General features: G+C 38.8%; 1 protein-coding gene across 2 annotated transcripts in view; it reads left to right on the forward strand.

Annotated features, from left to right (window-relative positions):
- Window positions 1–276: 276 nt before the first annotated feature.
- CNTNAP4 (contactin associated protein family member 4) overlaps window positions 277–21,351 on the forward strand; it is a 235,965-nt gene continuing 214,890 nt past the window's right edge. The window contains exon 1 of one of the 2 annotated variants that reach the window (XM_084860693.1): window positions 277–541. In XM_084860693.1, coding sequence (XP_084716819.1) covers window positions 457–541 — 85 coding nt within the window. In that variant the 5' untranslated portion in view covers window positions 277–456. The remainder of the gene's footprint in view (window positions 542–21,351) is intronic. The other variant, XM_084860692.1, reaches the window with a different exon arrangement.

Raw genomic sequence — 21,351 nt, forward strand, 5'->3', positions numbered from 1 at the left:
GGGGGAGACCCGAGGAAGCCCGGAGCGGCAGGCCGTGCCTCCAGGTCCAGCTTTCATCAGCAGCGCAGCAGCTCCAGCGGCGGAGCTCTGAGCGCCGCTGTGAATTGCGAGGAGGGAGGGATGCTGCTGTCAATTTGCGGGACCGCTGCTGCGAGGGGTGGGCGTGGCCTCGGCGGCGTGGATGCTCGTTAGGAAAGATGCTGGGTGCTTTTTAGTGAGGAGTCAGGGCTGTGGGGGTGTGTGTGTGTGCACCAGCGCGGGTGAGAGAGAGAGAGAGAGAGAGAGAGAGAGAGAGAGAGAGAGAGAGAGAGGATTGGAGGAAGGAGGGAAGGAGGGAGTGAGGCTGAGAGACCCAGAGGTGCTGAAGACAGAACTGGCAGCAGAGGGGCTGCGAACAGGACCAGAGCGCTGGGAGGGCCACTCAAGATCTTTTGGGGGAGCCCGATCCATGCGAACATGGGGTCAGTCACCGGAGCTGTCCTCACGGTGCTACTTCTGTCATCCACTCAGAACTGGAACAGGGTCAGAGCTGGGAATTCCTGTAAGTACACAGCCAATGGTTTAAACTTGCGGGGGGGGGGGGGGGGGGGCTCCCTTCCAACTTTCGTTCTGTTGTTTTTAGGATTATTATTCGCAATTGATAAAGCGTGTTGCTCCAAATGAAGCATCCCTTAAACCTTTGGCAAATATGTCTGGGTTTACACCTGTCTTTCCTCTCGGGGTCTGGTCAAAATATGCAAAGTCTCATTTCTCTTTTTGTCTGTGAGCAGAGCCTTATCCTGTCGTGTTTTTGAATATTCATTGAGAAAGCTCAAGTTCTAGTAAAAACATTACATTAGCATCTTAACCGGGGAATAGCCTTCGAATGTTTCCATTTCTTCCTTTCTTAGGATTACTGAATTTTATTGGAATTATGTCTTAACAAGAAAACAACTGGCAGACTTTCCATTCTGCTGCATTAGCTGAGATTTCTGAAGTTTGCCGTTTGGCAGACGGATTGCTGGCTGCATCTTTAAAACGATGCCAGGCTTGTAACTGAAATGCACTGCAGGGTTTGGGAGCAGACTTGGTGGAGGTGAACTTAATATTAGGAGCTGCACCCTCACAGCTGAAAGGAGGAGGGCAGAGCACTCCTGGAAGAGGGGGCTGGAGTCCTGCATTTTGCTAACGGGAAAAGCATTCTGGTGATTTTTTCCAAAATAGTATTCTTCAGTGATTTGAATTTTTAACTTCAGAAATTATTGGCGATTGAATACTCTGATTCAAGGAAAATGTATAAAGATCCTATTTCTAATTTAAATACTATTCAAAATAATTTGGCAGGAACTCTCTCTATCCACTTTTTACTAGAGATAGAAAAAGTTTTAAAAGTTGTATTTGGCTAAAAAGTGCCTAAATGGAAGAATTTCCCCCCTCTTTGATGAATGATAAACAAGCTCTGAAAATACAACTTTTCATCTCTCCTGGATTTTAAAGAGAAAAGCTCATTTGCTTTTCAAGAAAGGAGTATAGGGCCTGTTCAGGGATTTATTTTGCTGTTGTGTAACCAGGGTTAGGTTGGGGTGGTTACAAATAAAGCCAGTAATAACAAGGTGTTTGCTATGGCACATCCCTTGAGTACACTGAAGTGCTCTGGTATGGGAAGAACATTATAAAGACCCTTTTCTGGGTACAAGGGAAATGTCCATTTATACTGCATGGCTACTGTGATGGTGTATTTGCATCCACTATTAGCTCATTTAAAGGCACGGTGTATCAACCATTCCAAAAGAAGAGAACTTCACTCAGATGCTGCACTGTTTCAGATTCAGTTTTAATTTGGGTCGGAAGAATCGAATGAGTCAATAAAAGGTGCATATTGGTGCCTCATCAAAATCGTGGAATGCTGTAATGGTGGCATGTGGCAAACATAGCATCAATCAAATGCACAATAACAACACAAGCACACGCAAAGTTTTGTAGAGAAGGCATAAATAATTCATCCTCCAACTCCTGAAGTTCAACAAAAAAGGGAAGCACTAGAGGTCACTCTTACAATGTAATGCACATTTCTTGCAGCATCCTTCCCTTAGCCTGGCCTGGATGCAGTCATGTCTTTTCAATGCACCACCCGTATTCAGGTTTAAAACATATTGATGTGATTGATTGCTCTACTAGTTGTTTATATTTGTTTGTTTTCGTGAGGTCTAATGAAAGGCAGATCAACATTGAACAGCCTTCTTTTGAAATATATCTTCTTAGTACAGGAAAGAGGAGTGGCTGAGGTCTGAGGAGAGCAGATATTCATGGGTGCTTAACTCTGGCTGAGTCTGTCTCCGACACATAAAATTTGAATCCTGGGTCTGTATTCTACCAGCCTTGGTTTGCTCAGGAAGTATTTTAATGTTCTTCCAAATATTTGATACACTTAAGGAACCTATAAAATTTTAAATCGTTAGCAGTATTAAATATGTAAGTTGGAGTTCTTGGTTACCATATGTTGAGTTGACAGTTCTTAAAGTGTCAAAAATACAACTAAATGACTTTAGATAATTAAAGTTGCATATAGTAATTTCTTTTTAATATCTCTTTGGCAGTGTGATTTGCAGCAATGTATAAAAAATAAAAACTTATTTCCCAAATTTTATTTTATCTTAAAATATTTATTAAGGATTTTTTTTTGGAAGGAAACAAAGTCTACTTGTTACCAAGGTACTTCATATATTTTATCCTTTTTGGAAGAACAAACATACATGTTTACCAGCAAGATTGGGATTCAGTGTATGGACAAGTGACCATCCACCAGCATAGCATTTTTTTAAAGTGTTACACAGTAACTTCAATAATAATTATTTTGAACAAGGCATTATATTAAAACATGAATCAATCTTGAATACCAATATTAAAGTGGAGAGAAGTGACTATAAAGAAAATGAAAGGGCAGTCTTTCAGGTGAATAACAAAGGCCTCCTCCCTTTATTTACATTGGATTCACCAGGAGCAGGTCTGTTATCCCAAGTGAGTCCAAGGCTGCATGTGAGAGCTTTCATGGGACAGAGAGTTAGGTACACTTCAATCCGAATGTTAGTTGATCTGGTTAATTAACAGGGAAACTACATTAGGAGGATTCTATGCAAAAAACCACACATGCACACACATACATGTTCATGTATATGTACAGGGGTGGGCAGAAGTACATTTACAGTTGTGATTATGCAAATAAGAATTTATTCTTGTATTATTATTTATTATATAATATTGTCCATGAAAACAGTTGTAAACCTACTCTTGCCCCACCCTTTTTATGTTCCTGTGTATATGTGTATACAAATATATATACTAAACCACCAGGCCCATGTGCTTACATTTTCGGTGTTTCTATTTACTCCTCTTCTGTCAGAGGTTAACATATGTTGGAAGGACCACATTCTTTGCCTACTAGTGCCCTACTTGACATTATAAAAGTATCGAACCAGCCCCAGGTCTTTCCTCTTTGTTCTGGTCAAGATGAGTTTGTTATTATTTGATCCTTTTCATGAAAGTATAGAGACAGATTCCTATGGAAGGGCTTGGTCTTTGAGGAGTTGCAAAGGCTGTTGGTGTCTTCACTTGCTACTAAGAGACATGCCCTGAGAAGACATCTCTTTATTTTATAATCGTTCTTCTGAGCCCACAGCTTCTTTCTGATCATTAAGATGTTGGGGATGGGGTTGACTTGCCCCAGAAGAAGGAACAGTTGTAAGTAGTAAGGCAAGTAGTAGTTTTTCTTTCATTTTTATTCTTACAGATTATGTAATAGAGGCTCTCTGGCCTCAGGTATACTGAGCCTTACTCTGAGATTAGTTACTGTTCACCAAGTGGCATATGAATGACTTAATTAGAAGTAAACTTCTCCCTGCATTCTCTCTTTTCTCTAACTGATTGAAAGCCTATACCTGATAATTACCCTGAAGGAAGTACTAAAGAATATGTTAAAATCAGCAATAGACGAGGGTGATTGCTTGAGCAGAGGATCATTCCTGTGGAGTCTGGAATGCACCTGGACAGATCCTCAGATAAAACACAGTCTTGTAATTCTTTCTAAAGTTGCCTCTTTCTTCCTCTTCCCCCCAATTCCTGTCCAGAGCAAGAAAGAACTAGAATATAATAATAAAGTACTGATAAAATAATTATTATATGGTGCATGCATAAGTACCTGGGCTGTAGACATAAAGTTGAGCATGCATGTTGACTCACTTTTCTAATACCAACAGTGATTTTCATGAATTTGGTGCCTTCTTCCCACTCCTGAGGGCATGCATCGTCAATCATTTTCATAGTAACAGCCTCTAGCTATGTGGTTGCTATAGCTCATGGCTAGCAGGGGGATCAAACATATGACTTTCACATATCTAGTGCTTACTCTAAATAATGAACACTTTAATGTTTTCTAAAATTAATTTTGGAATTTGTATCACATAGAAATAATTCCTTAATGGGAGTGAATTGCTACATCAATTTTGAATTAATTTAACTCTTGAAAACAAATTAATAGAACATCAGTTGTAAGATAATGTAATATTTAACGCAAAGGTTGGTAAAATACGGTCCATGGGACAAATTTGATCCACTGCTTGATTTACAGAGCCTGTGAGCTAAGAATGGTTTTTACATTTGTAAATGTTTGAAAAAGTTAAAATGAGAATTATTTGTGGCACAAAAGAATTTATGTAAAATTCAAATTTCAATCATCTATTCTTTTTATTAGTAGACATGTATGGCAAAAATTCATACTAAGTTATTATTATGCTTTGAAATTTTTCAATAAAAATTTCTTAGAACTGATTTCTCTCTTGTTATATAAGGACCTATGTAACATTCTTTTAAATTGTTGACTTTTGATTTAAATAATATACAATATAATATAATGATGAGGCATAGACAGTATACAAATTATACTGCTACGATGAACTTTAATTATCTAGCACACAAATGCATGCTTGTAGAGTTCTGGTACAGAGGTAGTCACTAGAGTTGCCAGGAACTATAACAGAAGAAATACCCCAGTTAATATCTTCCTCATAAGTTTCCTTTTAAAAGCTTTATTGTTTAGAAAACTTGTTATTTCAGTGAGTATAAATAATTTGTAACTATTTGTTAAGTTTCAGCAATTTTGGTTGCTAAAGGGGCACTTTCAATCTCAAGTAATCCCATTAGTATAAGAAATTCAATAAAGTGTATAAGTAATTGCATCTTAAATATTTTGACTATGGATTCTGTTGCTATTTTATATTTTCATGAGTATAAAATATTCCACTCCATGCTAATGAGAAACTCGCATTTGGGATCACCAATTGTATGAGGAAAATGATCTCATTGGAAGTGTTTTCTTGTCCTGTGACTTTTAGAGTAATAGCTTCCTAGAAATTCTAAAATTGGCAAACTTTCTAGAATAAATTGAAAACTAGATTTTCATTTAAGCACTGCCCACTGAGAATTAATAATACTTGACAGGTGCCTTTTACATATCCATAAGATAATTAATTTTTATGTAAATGTCTTGTCTACTTGGAATTGTATTTATTTTTCATCTATAAGAACTGATGATTGTCCTAATTTTATGTACTTTATATTCTTTACTACGGTGTTTTTTAAAAAGTTTAAGTTAAAAACTATAATGGGATATATTTTAAATTTTCTTTTCATTTAAATTCCATTATAACATATTTTTTTAACCAAAATATACAGATATATGTTAAAGTAATTTATTTTTCAAAATATTGTTTGTAATGTTTCATCTCTAATAAATATTTACATATTTAAAAAGACCAATTTCCAAATCAAAGCAACCTAGGACAGTCTCATAGAGTTCACTGAAATGCGACTCACTCTGTGTGGCAACAAGAATTGTTATAGGGTTTATGACTCTTCACTCTGAATGAACACCAAAGAGATAGTGACACTCACATTACATAGTTCTATTTTTTTTTTTAACAATAGAATACCAGTCCTGCTTGATAAATACCTATTTTTCACAATTTGATACTATATTTAGAATTTGAATCCTTTTTATCTTTGATAAATCAATATTTGGGCATCCATATTGTCAACTAATGCATCTATGACCTTTAGGTTGGATAAATCAATATTTGGGCATTCATATTGTCAACTAATGCATCCTATGACCTTTAGGTTGCCAAGTAGTTAGGTTACCTAAGAAGTCCTTCACAATTCTTTCCAAAAAATCTTTTGCTTTCCTCCTTAGTGATTGGAAGTTTACAGAATGGCTTAGCCCCTGAAAACAGTAGGAAGAATACTAAGGATTTTTCCAATTTGTTACATAAATCATGGATATGCATATCCAGATTGGTAGGTAAATATTTCTGGTGAAAATAATGCAGGCTTTGACCAGATTTTTCCCGTAGTCTGGTGTTTCAATTATTGCTTAGTTTAATTTTTTTTCATTTTTATTGATTTAAAAATTGTTGCTTCAATAATTTGTTTAGTATTTATCTAGAATCATTGCAATTTTTCCAAGTTAACTGGTATAATAGGGAATGGTGAATCCATCAGAGACTATGTGCTTAAAATAGGAGATGCTTCATGAATTAACCACATTTATGAGGTGAAATGAGCTGTGTTATTGTTGTTGGTGGGAATGGGGTGAATTCTCATAGAATAATAATTGCTTTAATTGGTATTTCAGTTAGAAACTTCTAGAAATACTCTTTAATGAACACATCTTTGAAAACAGGTTTTACATTGTAGTAGCATCAAATGCTAAGATAAGTTGATTTTGGTTACTTTAAAAATAAAAATCTCAGAAAGAGAAATAAATGTCCCAAAATAAATGCAGACAAAAGTTATGGAGCTTTAGTAGACCTGTGACTATCACTGAAAAGTCCTTCTTAAAGGAAAAGTGAACTCATCAAAAAGCCCCACTTTACTGAGTATGCTTACGTGAAATAATTTACCCTGAAGATTGATATTGAAATTTGAAGGCTTTGAGTTTCTTTAAAATGGTTTAACATTTTTTTGAGAAAAAATATAATTTACTCATAACTCTAAATTACAATAAAATGCATTTTTAAATAACAGATGTCATTCACCATAGGGTTATTTTCTTAGTTATATTTTTGGGGAAATTCTTATGTCTGAGATTCTAACATTTCAATTTTTTTTTTCCAATGAGTTCTAAGGCTGTGATTGTCTGCATATCTATATAATAAAAGCCTAATATGCAAAATGACTGCTTACTATGTGATGACCACCAGGAGGTGGCGTGGAGCATGGCCGGTGTTGGTGACCTGGTGCTGGCAGTGGGTGGCAGTGGACGTGCTACTGGACCTATGGGCCCCAGCAAGAGTGGGACCCTGGTAGGATGGAGGAGCAGGTGAGCGGGTGGCGCAAGGCCAAGGTGGGTGTGAGCAGGGGGCCTGATCAGCACCCCACAGATGGCGACCAGTGGTGGTGGTGGTGGTGGTGGTGAGGGGAGGCCTGGCCCAGATCCATGGTCCTGCAGATGGTGACCTGACCATGGTGGCAGCAGGGAGCAGGGGGTCCTGGGTTGGGACAGGGAACTGGGAGTAGGTAGTGGTGAACAACTTTCTGTGGCACCTGGGCTGGGGGACTGCTATCTCTCGCCAGCTACCTGGGGGCAGGGGTGAGGGGGTTGGAGGTGTAGTGAGAAAGCAGGGTATCTGCTGAGCTTGCTCTCACTCCCCCGGGATGCCCTCCCCCGGGACGCCAGGGCTCACGCACCAGGGAAGCCCCTGTGCTCAGGTGCTGGGTGCCTGCAAGGAGCCCACCCTGCACTCACACTGCCTCTTCTGGGTAAGCTGTGCCACAGCCACATGGACCACCGGGCCTGGACTGCAGGGCTGGCCTGGCTCCGTGGTTCATGCAGGAATTGGTCTGCAAGGCCGTCGAGGAGAGAGCACGCTGCCTGCCCAGCTTCTGTGCCGCACCGCTGGGCAGCTCAGAGGCCCACACTGCGTTGGCATCTGGCTGCACTCACCATAACTCCACATGGGGATTGGGGCGTGGTGACTCAGGTGGAAGGGGGTGTGTAGGGGCCCGGGGCGCAGGTGCTGCCCAGGGCCCAGAGGTCAGCGGGGTCCTGCCCTTCCATGCCAGACACTTGGCCAGGCCTAGGGACTGCACCCATGCTCAAATTTTGTGCACCAGGCCTCTGGTGTGTGTGTGTGTGTGTGTGTGTGTGTGTGTGTGTTTGTGTACGTGCACACGCATATTCTCCCCCCCCCCCACTAGAATTATTGTTCCTTGTTTATAATCTACCCTGTTTCCCCGAAAATAACAGTGTCTTATATTAATTTTTGCTCCCAAAGATGCGCTAGGTCTTAATTTCAGGGGATGTCTTATTTTTCCATGAAGAGGAATATGGTACACATTTATAGTTAAATGAAAATAAAGGAAATTTGTTACCTGTATACGGTACGGTAGTACGGTAGTTGTCAACACAAACCAGACAAACTGTGAATCCCACAGTATCAATAATTTACTCATTTATTCAATGACAACCATGTCATCATCTTCTGGAACATCATCATAACAATGCAATTCCTGAATTTCCTGGTGAATTTCTTGTGACTCCATTTCTTTCAGAATCAGTGGACCAAATCTCTCATGTTTAGCCTAGGGGGTGCCTTATTTTCGGGGGGATGCCTTATATTTCACTCAGAGGGAAACCTGTAAGTAGGTCTTATTTTCGGAGGATGTCTTATTTTCGGGAAAACACGGTAGGAATTTAGCTCCTTCTCATGCTGATTGCTCTCCAGGGTCCTGGAGACTCGTTGGTAAGACCAAATCTGAGATGCTACTGCACAATGAAGATATTTTCCATTCCCAGTTGACTTTTGGAGGATAAAATTTTCCCCCAAAATGTCTTTTGCCAAGGTATTCACATACATGGTACCTGAAACTAAAGTATTATGTAATAGAAAAGAATGCACATGCAAAATCCATTATATATGATCATTATTGCTTCAGTTCTCCTGAGGAAAATGGGTAGTATTTGGAAGAGGAAGAGTATGTGTAATTTTTTTCCCCTCCCATTGAATTTCCATCATGCTTCACGGAAAAGTGGTACTCTGCTAATAAAACAGGAGAAATAGCATAACAGGAGGTAAAAATGAGCCTGTTTATGTTACAGTTAATGAGTCATTCCAATGTAATAATTGGAAAAGTGAGTGAAGCCTGAAAACATTTGACATCTTAAGTAGTTTAAAATTAGTAACTATAAAAATTTTTAATGCCATAAGTATTTAATAGAGAAGTGATGAAATTTACCTCTAAGGTTTTTAAATTACAAAGGGAAAAATGGTATGATATGTATCAGTTAGCCTAAAGCTTTAATTACTTTTTTTTATTAAGTATCTCTCATTACTTAGCAGTGCTTTACAATAAGATATTATATACTTTTCAATTGTAAAAGACATATTTGTATCTGTAACCACTTCTTTCCCACTGGCAATTACGGTACAAGTGAGGTCATAGGCTGATATTAGTTTAGAAACAGCATGTAAATATATAAATTCACCTGCCTTCCTCAATTACATTTATTGTGTAGTGTTCAGATAAACTATAACCTGTAATTTTATTACTTGACATACTCTGCAATTACAACCTGTACAAAGATATTTTTAAATAGATTTTTATTGAGGGACAGGGAGAGAGAGAGAGAGAAACATAAACAATGAGAGAGAATCATTGAGTGGCTGCCTCCTTCATGCCCCCACTAGGGATTGGTTCTGCAACCTGGCCATCTGCTCTGACCCAGAATTGAATGGTGATCTTCTGGTTCAAAGGTCAACATTTGACCACTGAACCACGCCAGCCAGGCTGTACAGAGATATTTTTAAATGCTCTCTGAATGAGGAAACTGATAAACTCTCCTGGAAATTGGAGTTAGTAGATGCCTGGATGACACTGATCAGACATTTGAACCTATGGCCCCCAACTGAGATCCTCAGGTTTTCTTGTCAATGAAAAGTGATTACCTTTGCTGTACCAGACCCAAGGGAGAGGATTTTTTTTTGAAAAATCTGAGGAAATTAAAATTCCCTCTGGGCTAATAGCTTTGCTCCAAAAGATGGAATATACATTTAGATCTTCAAGACTTGTCTTTAGCTTTCAAAGTTATTAATATATGTTTGTCATTTAAAATATGTTAATCAGCAGATAACCAAGCAAAAGGAAGGAACTAAATTGAAAATAATATGTAAGGGAAATGACCTGTTGAGGTTAAATTGTCATTGTCATGATGTGTGTGTGTGTGTGTGTGTGTGTGTGTGTGTGTGTGAGTTCATGTGTGGCATGCATATACTGGAAGATTTTGTGGGGAAGATTTTGTGGGTAGGAGTTGGGGAACAATCCATATTGGTAGAGAAATGGAAAACATTGCCCCTAGTGGCACATTTTAAATGATATTTGGAATAATATAATAACGCATTCTATACTCCAAAAATGTATAATTTGTTGGAATATAGAATATGATTGTTTCTTATTTGTGACCATATGAGAATAGTCTTCAGTATGGTTTTAACACAGTCTGTGGAATTTTTAACACAGCAAGAGGCCTTCTGAGGTCCAGTTTAAACTCATCCTGACCAGACAGGAGAGGGTCAGGTTGCCCTTTTTGATCGCAAAGTGCTTCATTTCTTAGGGTCTGGCACAAATACCTCAGCATTTGCAACACTTACCTCAACTTCTATTCATTCCCAGGGTGCTAGTGTTTCTGAACATGGCAGTGACAGCAGAAAATTGCTGGAGTGATTTTGGCTTTAAAAACCACTAGATAAATTGAAGCATAATTCAACTCTCAGAGACAATGCCATAAAGTGATACTGGTACCAAGAGAAGGGCCTTATAAACAAAGTTTCACATTGTTCCCATCATTCACTCTTAGCTGGGAGTTTTGGCTGACGCTAAACAAAAAGAATCTATCTCCGGGGCAGGAAGTTGCATGGATGCTTAGCGATCCTCATAATTAAGGATTTATAATACATATTTACATTTGCCATGTTTTAGATGTTTGGGACTTAATTAAAAGAACATTGCTAAAATAAAAGCAATTCTATCCAAAGTGGCGGTGAGGGAATTCTGTGCAAGGTTATGAAGCTGCTCAATTAGGCTCTTTTGTTCCACTGTGCATATGATTTCTGTGCTCATTTGAACTGTTGTGCGTTAATGTAGAGTCTGTAGGATCATCCTGTGAAGAAAACTTCACGTGCCTGTAAAACGTCATAACACAACCTCAACTATTCTAAGACATATAACTTTCCCAAAACAAACAAAAGAGGGAGGTAATTGGGGAAAAGTTCTCGAACCCATTTAAGAAAGCAAAGAGCAAGCAGTGAAGATAACACATCGGTTCCTTAAAAATCATGGCATCCTACAGGACCTAGTCACAAAATTCACAGAATGGAACATGATAAAATATTTCATAGGCCAACATCTACCAGAGCAATGAAAAGCGTAGGCTAATAAAAACGTGGTGTAGAATTGTAAGTGCTCGGAATAAAATGATGATCACAACAATTTGCTATGCTTGATGGATAGACCTGAGCTGCTTGCCGGTGTGGCCACATTCATTCCTTGAAAGCCAAGCTGCCCGCTCGCCTGTGGAATGGTCTTTCTCGGCCTCTCTCTGTAATTGCAACATGAAATAGATTAGCATGAAAAGAATGTATGTAGTATCATTAATCACTGCACCATTCTCCAGAGAAGATGCTGGCAGGGCTGTGTTTTTCTGAGTTAGCAAAATTGAGCCTTCCGTGATCATTTTCCTCTTTCATTCGCCTGGATGTGAGGCTGGTCTGGCGGTGGCATCTGTCATCTCACTGATTGCCAGGGTTGATTTGGCTGGTACAACTGGAGAGGCAGCTGTCCCCTTCCTGGGATTCCTGTTCCTTCAGTTCCATATACTTCCTCCTCATACGATATTTTATTTTTTATTTATTTTTAAAAAATATATTTTATTGATTTTTAAAAAATATATTTTATTGATTTTTACAGAGAGGAAGGGAGAGAAAGAGCCAGAAACGTCAATGAGAGAGAAACATCAACCAGTCGCCTCCTGGGGATGTGCCCTCAGCCAATGCACATGCTCTTGACCAGAATCGAACCCGGGACCTTTCAGTCCGCAGACTGACACTCTACCACTGGGCCAAACCGGTTTTGGCTATTTTATTGATTTTTTTACAGAGAGGAAGGAAGAGGGATAGAAAGTTAGAAACATCGATGAGAGAGAAACATCGACCAGCTGCCTCCTGCACACCCCCCACTGGGGATGTGCCCGCAACCAATGTACATGCCCTTGACCGGAATTGAACCTGGGACCCTTGAGTCCACAGACTGATGCTCTATCCACTGAGCCAAATGGGTTTTGGCCATACAATATTTTAAAATACTATACATGTTATCATATTTTTAGGTGGGTTTTCTGTAATGCATTGATAACATCCATTTTAAGGTGTGTTTTTTAAAAAATATTGATTTTTTTACAGAGAAGAAGGGAGAGAGATAGAGAGTTAGAAACATCGATGAGAGAGAAACACCGATCAGCTGCCTCCTGTACACCCCCCACTGGGGATGTGCCCGAAACCAAGGTACATGCCCTTGACCAAAATCAAACCTGGACCCTTTCAGTCTGCAGGCTGATGCTCTATCCACTGAGCCAAACCGGTTTTGGCCATTTTAAGGTTTTCATCTAAAAAGAAAGCAAGTCTTACCTTGCAGATATTTAATTGTTAGGTGTTTTTGGCCTTAGTTCAGACTGGGTCAGGGCACAGCAAACAAAATACCTTCCTCCTCTGTATTTGCTGATCATCCCATGTGTGTCTGTCTTCATTGCTTTGTCACCTTCTCAATCTTGCCCTGACCCCATGTCCTTTAGCCTCTAATCATGTGGCCTTTACATCCGCTGTTTCCTTTGCCGGCATTGCCCCCAGTCACTAATTTCTGAATCCTCCTGGAAAAATTCTGCACAAAGCAAGTATCACCTCCTTTCTCTGTGGAGTCTAATTTGGTCAAACCACCTCAACTCTCACCATTCTCTTAGCAAAAATTCCAGAGCACCTCGAGTGTTCACCTGTTCCTCTCCTAACATAGAGTGAAAAACTGATTGAAAAATGTCTCTTTCAGAAAACTGTAACAACTTTGAAAGGCAAAGGTATTATCTTAATCGTTTCTGTACCTGCAACACCTAGCACAGTGCCTGGAGTAGAGAGGCCATTCAGTCAATGTGGAATGAACACGCTGATAGACGTTTTTTTTTTCTTCTTCCAGTTGAAGCACACGCACACACATACATACACACACATACTCACACACTCACAAGATGAATGGAAGCAGGCTAGATACATTGTGAGTTAGTTTAATGATGAACAAGTCATTTTGATTTAGAAGACCATTAATTTTGCTGTTTTTTTTAAAACTGTATTTGGCTTTGTACTTACTTTATATTCCCTTTACTTAGGTTTCATGTTTCATTCTGGTCTATCATAATCCATTAGGATACACATTCTCATGGCCAACTTACTCTTATTGTGTCTTGCTGTCTCTCTTCCCCTCCCCAACCCCTTCTTATTTATAGGCAATATAATTTGATAGGCCAATGTATCAAATCCTTTGGCCGGAGGAATCTTGATGGACAGAGGAGCAGTACATCAAGAATATAAAGTCGGAAGGGCATCTTCCTCCTTCCGGGCCGTCCTGTGCCTCTCCATCTGGGGGCACCTCCCAGGACATCTCCTTCGGTTTGGAAAGTTGTATTGCAAAGCTCTGTCCACCTGCTGGGAAAAACATAAATTTCTTCATGGCTCTTGGACATCATTTCCTTCATGCTGGCCTTTATTTTACATTTTCCCACTTGAAGACCCTTTTCCTTTACAGAGAGCATAACAAAATTAAACTCAGTTTTCCCTTTTTGCTTCATCATTAATTTTAATCAGCTCAACAATAACCCACAACGTCCAGACCAACTACATCATTAACTTCAGAAAGTGTTCCTGCAGCTTTCCTGCTCTTCTTTTGCCTACAAATGCACACAAAACTTTTTTTCTTTGCCTTTAGCAATTTTTACAAGCACTAATGAGTTCTGTACGTTTATTTTCCCCTTTAATTGCACACATGTTCTTTTTTAATGATTTTCCGGTAAAACTTCATCACTTTTAAGATTCCTCTCCTGTTTCTTCCTCCTATTGTATACCTTTGTGATTATATAGTTCATGGCTTTCCACACATGTTGACACACATCATTAATGATGAGAAATGTTCTTTTTGCATTGGGCTCTGTGGACATTAAGGTGGGTGAAGTGTACCTCGCAGGCCTGTGAGGCAAGCATTAGTATCACTGCTTTACAAATAGGAAATTGCGAATTAGGAGGTCCTTCCAAAGCCACTGAGTAAGAAAGAACGAAGCTGAGGCTTGGACCAAGGTTAAGTGAGGCCAAATTCCTTGCACTTTGAAATGCAATACACTCTCAAGCTGCCTCTACCTGAGATTTCAAAGACCCCTTCAAGGTGTGCATCTTTTTTTTTTTTTTTTAAATATATTTTATTGATTTTTTACAGAGAAGAAGGGAGAGAGATAGAGAGCCAGAAACATCGATGAGAGAGAAACATCTACCAGCTGCCTCCTGGACACCCCCCACTGGGGATGTGCCCGCAACCAAGGTACATGCCCTTGACCAGAATCAAACCCGGGACCTTTCAGTCCGCAGACCGACGCTCTACCACTGAGCCAAACCGGTTTCGGCAAAGGTGTGCATCTCAATGATACAAAAAGAAAATACCTTCCCATGATTTCCCAACAGTTTTATATCTTTGAAACAAGTCATTTCCTTTGCGTGCATTATTCTATGCCAAAGTCTCCTTCCAACGAATCTTAGAGATACACAGGATGATAATTTACTGGCCTTTATTAAAATCACCTCTTTAGCCGAAACCGGTTTGGCTCAGTGGATAGAGCTTTGGTCTGTGGACTGAAGGGTCCCAGGTTTGATTCCGGTCAAGGGCATGTACCTTGGTTGCGGGCACATCCCCAGTGGCGGGTGTGCAGGCGGCAGCTGGTCTATGTTTCTCTCTCATCAACGTTTCTAGCTCTCTATCCCTCTTCCTTCCTCTCTGTAAAAAAATCAATAAAATATATTTTTTTAAAAATCACCTCTTTATTGATCACCTACACTCCCACAGCAGTTATCATAAATATTATTTTATCCTCTTCCAAATCACGTTTTCCTTTATGTTCCCAGGCCCTGGTTGTGTTGCAGTTTGCTCTGTGTTTCTCTCATGTCCCTTTCCCAAAGTTGATTTTGAACCTGTTTTCTCTATCACTTCTCCACTTCAATCTGTAGATCTTAGAGCACACGGATTCTCTCTTTCTTTCTGTGATACCTTCTGTGAGTAGCTCACAAACAAACAAATAAACAAAGCATAAACAAAACAAGCAATCATCATTCTAATGACTTCTTTAAATTCAATTTAAAATTTGCCTAATTTTAAATTTATAGAATGCCCTCCTCATATCAGGAATTGGAACAGATGTTTACCATACATTATTTCACTCAATCTTAACACAGCATCTGTTCACACCCAGTCATTTCTTTATGCTTAGTTTCCCATCCTCTCCACTGTATTTCCCTTGTGGCTTAAGTAGTTTTTGTATTTGTCTCTTTTAATGGCTCATAGTAACCTGTCAAGTAGATGTGCTCTTATTTAAACAGTTCTCTATTTTGAATTAATTGATTGTTTATTGATTCATTTTTAAATTCTCTTGGTCTACCAATATCTGCTTCTAGTTGTATATGGTGTCGTAAGAGTCTTTTGTTCTCTGAGATCAGAGTATCTGAAACCACTTACAAATGTCAATGTCATAAAGTGTTCAATGTCTCTGTCCCACTTTGGCAAAAATATAAATTTATTTTGGAAGGAGATATTTAAAGCCATAGCTGTCTTACACCCTTCCCTTTCCTGCTCAAGAATTTATAACACTTAAAGATGGTTCTATGTTTCTTCTAGCAGTCTCACATGTTCAAACATGAATCACAGGTGGTAGGTAGAGATTGCTACGTTTGACAGATCTCAGAAGTGCATCTGTCACCCTCCAGGAAACCTGCTCACTCATCAATTGGTCTTGTCAGTTATACACACAGCCGTCTCGTCTCTACAGCCTTTAGCAGAAGCATCAATCATCCCTACATGTGTTCTTCTCAGGAGCTCCAGTCCCGTGGCCTCTGATGGGCAAATGCAGGTTTTGGTTGAAACTGTGAGCCTAATGTCTTCTGCAGAAGGCGGGAGTCACTATTTATGGAAAGAACCTCTTAGCTGCTCTAACATTCCTCCCTAAGATTTTGATTTCCTTCTGAAACCTTAGAATTTTGTCTTCCTTAAAAATTTTTTTTAATACTTTCTCCTGTATTTTTTGAGAAAAATGTCAACATCTCAAGAAAACAGACTAGTATTTCTCAATACTTTCATTCCTAATCAGGGAAAGCAACCTACCGGTATATTTTATGAAGATCACAATGAAAAAGAAAACACTTGAGATTTACAATTTTGAATGAGAACTATTTCCATTGGTAGAGCTGAGTCAGTCTCCCAGAGAGTAGATAATTCTCTAAAATATCTGATATGCCTTTGAATGAGTTTCCTCATTAATTCTGATCCCTCATTTAAAAAAGAAAAATATCAGAGACATTCAGGGCACTTTGTGCCTTACTCTTTCTTTGACTGTTGACCCCCCCTATTCATCTAGCCCAGCTCTCTTTATAGTTATGCTCGGGACTCTTAATTTTCCTCTATTTCTACTCACAAGCAATACACCTCACCTTTAAATATATGCTCTATCAAACAAAACGAGATTATAATTTTAATAATATTTACTTGGATATAACAATATTGATGAGCTGCTTTCTTGTCTCCTTCCTATCTTCCTGATTACACAAGTAAAAATTATTACAGGAAAGTGATTTTGTAGGGCATTGATAAATTGGTTCTAAAATAAATTTCTCCTTCATTTGAATAATACATTTTTTAGGTAGACTTCTGTGATTCTTCACTTAAGGCAATTTTTCACAATGTATACTTTGACAGCTTTGTAACTATTTGCTTGGAACTAATGGGATATTGGTGAAAATAAATGTATTTAATCACACATTTCATATGCTAGATACAATACCAGGTAAAATACTACAAGCAAATGGCTAATGCTAGAATTGAAATGTAATGCATCTCTTAGAATCAGACTATCTTTATTAAAAAATATAATTGATGCCCTGAACTGAATGTAGTGTTTTCTGTCTAGTAGTTTGAAGTGAAAGTTGTGATCAGCTTTTATGCTTTATGTTTCACAGACATTTCTTAAGCTACACATTCTTCTGAAAGGAAGAGATGGACTAGGAAGTCCCTATCTGTCTACCCAGATAACATTTCAGGGTTCTGCTTATTTCCCTAATGGAGCTTCCGGCCATTCAATCTTTAAAACAGCTCTATGTGGATTTCTTGTTCAGAGTAGTGGATAAAAATCATAAATCCCTGCCATTCAGAGATCAAAACAAAATGGGGAAGACAAAAATATGCCTTAAAGTAACTCTAATAAAAAGCAGACTCTGATACACAATCTACTTCAATCTAGATTTCTGATGTAATACCATTCTGATTTATTTGGTAACCTATGTATTTTGTTTCCTTTAAAAATCAATAAATGACCAATAGTATTACTAGAGTTGATATGAGTATTTATGGTTTTCCCTGACTGTGAGTTGATAGTTTGGACATTTATCCCTATGAATTGCAGTAGATGAATATGTTCTTTGTTAAATGAACTCTGTAGTTGCAGACTTTGGGACTCTGCTTATTTTTCAGCTGTCATTGATAATTCAGAGAATTATACCTAAGAAAGAAATACTAGCTAAGCCTATTCTAAGCATGTGTAGCGAAGTAATGTTTCATTCCCTGCAAGTGTTTGATTTCATACAATTACTTTTCACCGGATTGGGTGATTGTTCATCCAGCCTATTAAAGCATTCCTTTTCCTTGTGATTTCTGAGGCTTCCTGGGGTTTCGTCTTTCTTTGCTCATTTTATTCATTTATTCACTCAACAAATATTTAGTTAGCCTCTACAGTGTGCTGCTTATCATTGTGCGTCCTTCAGCATCAGTGGTTTTGAAATGTCATAATGGTCGGAATCAGTAACTTCCTGTCAACAATCAAGAATGGAAGTTTTGAATTCCAAATACATAATACTTTTGTGATCATATTCTATGCCTAAGATTTTGCTTTTTTTTTTTTTTAAGCAAAATGTACTGTACTGTTCAGGTTGCTTTCAAGGTCGCCACTGTTAGTACAGGCATAGTTCTCAATGGATGCTTTGACTAACTCTTAACCGGCCTACGCTAGGCTTCAAGCTCAGCTTTCTAGTTCTGGAGCAAAGCACAGTGCAACATGATAGGTGTGATGGCAGGATGTAATACAGGGCATTTGGGGGGGGGGGGCGGTGGTAGACAGAACATCAGAAAAAGCTGTTTTTCTTTTTGCATCATTAAGATGCACATCTTGAAGAGATCTTTGAAATCTCAGGTAGAGGCAGCTGGAGAGCCTCAGGTGAAGACAAAAGGAAATAAAGAGAAGGCACAGAATAGTGGTTCCACCTCACGGCAACCAGGCCTTGGGAGCCAATGGATAAAAACACACCACCTGGGATCCCAGGAAGGGGAAGAAGGAGGAGGAACATTCTAGTTAGAAGGATCCCCGCAAAGGCATGGAGTTTTTGCTTGCACCTCAAGTAGTCTAGAAGGACTGGCTGAAGGTGAGATGTGACAGCAGCAAACACTAAAGAAATAGTTTCCAAGTGGCCAAGTCATGAGGAGTCCTGTATATAAAGCTAAGGACTTAGTATTTTACCCAGAATCTTGAGTCATCTTAGTATTGTGTTATGGGCACACATGTGTGTGACACTAATTAGATTTTCATTCTGTAAAGTTAAAACTCTTGGCAAAATGAAGGGTGGGAATGGGGAATGGGGAGGAATGGAGTCTAACATGGGAACATAGAAAATAGGTGTTTACCTGTTGAGTTAATTCATATGAGAAGCAATAAGAGCTACAGAATAGCCAAGAGAGTGGCAATGGTGATCAAGAGCAGGCTGCGGACTTCTCCTATGTGTAAGTCTGACAGTGTCCTGGTGATTGAAATCACAGATACATGAGAGCGAGAAGAGGTCAGTTCTAGTCGGTGGCTTTGACTTTTGTTTATTTCTTCTTTATCTTTTTCCTTCTCAACAAAGAATCATATTTAAAGTTTTTTTGAGATTGTGTGTGATACACACAACACATACAACACACTATTTTACAAAGATTCATGCTATGCTGATATATTGAGTAAAATCTTTCTGAAATAAGGCTCATTCAGAATACTTTTAGGCATTGCCTAAATGTCCTTGCATTTATTAACATCTCTTATTTTTGTCAGGAACAAGAATATATCCTGAATTAATGGTTTCATGAGCATTCTCCTTCCCCATAACTGATAGCTATGCTTTCCTGTCTCTCAATCAAATATCTACCTCAGTTCTACCCATTTGGCTCAAATAGTGGAGACTCATTACTTGCTCCTTATGACAAAAGGCTGAATTCCTACAATTGGGTTGTTTATTTATTTATTTATTTATTTATTTATTTATTTTTAAAATATATTTTATTGATATTTCACAGAGAGGAGGAAGGGAGAGAGATAGAGAGCTAGAAACGTCGATGAGAGAGAAACATCGACCAGCTGCCTCCTGCACACCCCCTACCAGGGATGTGCCCGCAACAATGTACATGCCCTTGACCGGAATTGAACCTGGGACCCTTCAGTCCACAGACCGACGCTCTACCACTGAGCCAAACCGGCTTCGGCCAATTGGGTTATTTAGATGCTTCAGGACAAATGCAGTCTGGATTGAAATATCTGTCACTTAATGTGTAAGAATAGGACCTAGGTAAAATGGCAAAGCAAAAGTTGATTAGAATGTACAACGTGCGCTTCAAGTTATGTTTAATTTAGCATTTACCAAATGACTGCCATGTTGAAGCATATAGAAAAAGCATATAGAAGCATATAGCCCAGCCGGCATGGTTCAGTGGCTGAGCATTGAGCATTAACCTATGAGCCAGGAGGTCAACTGCTTCTGCACATTCCCAATCAGCTGACCAATCTATTTCACATTGATTCTTTCTCATCATTTATGTTTCTATCTCTCTCTCCCTCTCCCTTCCTCTCTGAAATAAATTATATATATAATTTTAAAAAGATTCATAGACTCTGTTCTCAAGTGAGAAAGAGAGAGAGAGAAAGAGAGAGAGGGGAGGGAGAGGAAAGAGGAGGGGAGGAAAGGGAAGAGAGGGGAGGGGAGGGAAGGAGAAATGATACAGTTCCTTATGATGGTACTAAATGTATTATTTTTGGAAATGCCAGCGTCATTTTGAATCCTTTTCTTTTTCTGTATCCAAGGTTTCAGAACCATAGGTGAATGCTTTTAAATTATTGACCATATTCAATCCCTCTAAGCATTGAGAAGAGCCGAGGTAATTGCCCCTCCAGAGAGCTTTCATTCTCCAGCGTGCTGTGCAGTGTTACACAACCTCCTGGGATTTAAAAACCTGTGGCAGAAAACGTTTGAGGCTTTCCGTAGCTCTCCAGTGGCAACTGTGACATTTTAAAAATATGCCACTGGACATATCCAGCTATGAAGAAAAACCCAGAAGGTTTTTACTCAAAGTTGTTAAGAAATACCCTTAACTAATTTATAAATGAACTCTAGAAGATTTATGGAAAATAAGAAGGAAAGCTCTTTTTTTTTTAAAAAAAAAAATACTTTAGTATTTTGAACACCGGAATTTCAAGTATAAGAACACCAGTAACTGGTCTTTAGAAAGCCATTTTAATTGACGATACTATTTAGCAAACTCTTCCTGGCTATTTAGATTTCAACATTACAACATAATGGTTAGAGAATCATCTACTTTAAAAAGTTGTGTCCTTGATATTTCAAGTTCCCACCTGGCACCATACATAGTTATTACAATATTGTTGACTGTATTCCCTCTGCTGTACTTTACTTCCCTGGAACTGTTTTGTAACTGCCAATTTGTACTTCTTAATCTCTTCACCTTTTCTGCTTACCCCCCAACTCCCATCTCCACTGGCAGCCATCAGTCTGTCCTCTGTATCTTTGAGTTTGTTTCTATTTTGTTTGTTTCTTTTGCTTTTTAGATTCCATATATATGAAATCATATGGTTTTTATATTTCTCTGTTTGACTTACTTTACTTAACGTAATATCTTCTAGGTTCATCCATGCTGACACAAATATATGATTCCATGCTGACT

Source organism: Pipistrellus hanaki, assembly GCF_964339955.1.
Source record: "Pipistrellus hanaki genome assembly, chromosome: 15".
NCBI lineage: Eukaryota > Metazoa > Chordata > Mammalia > Chiroptera > Vespertilionidae > Pipistrellus > Pipistrellus hanaki.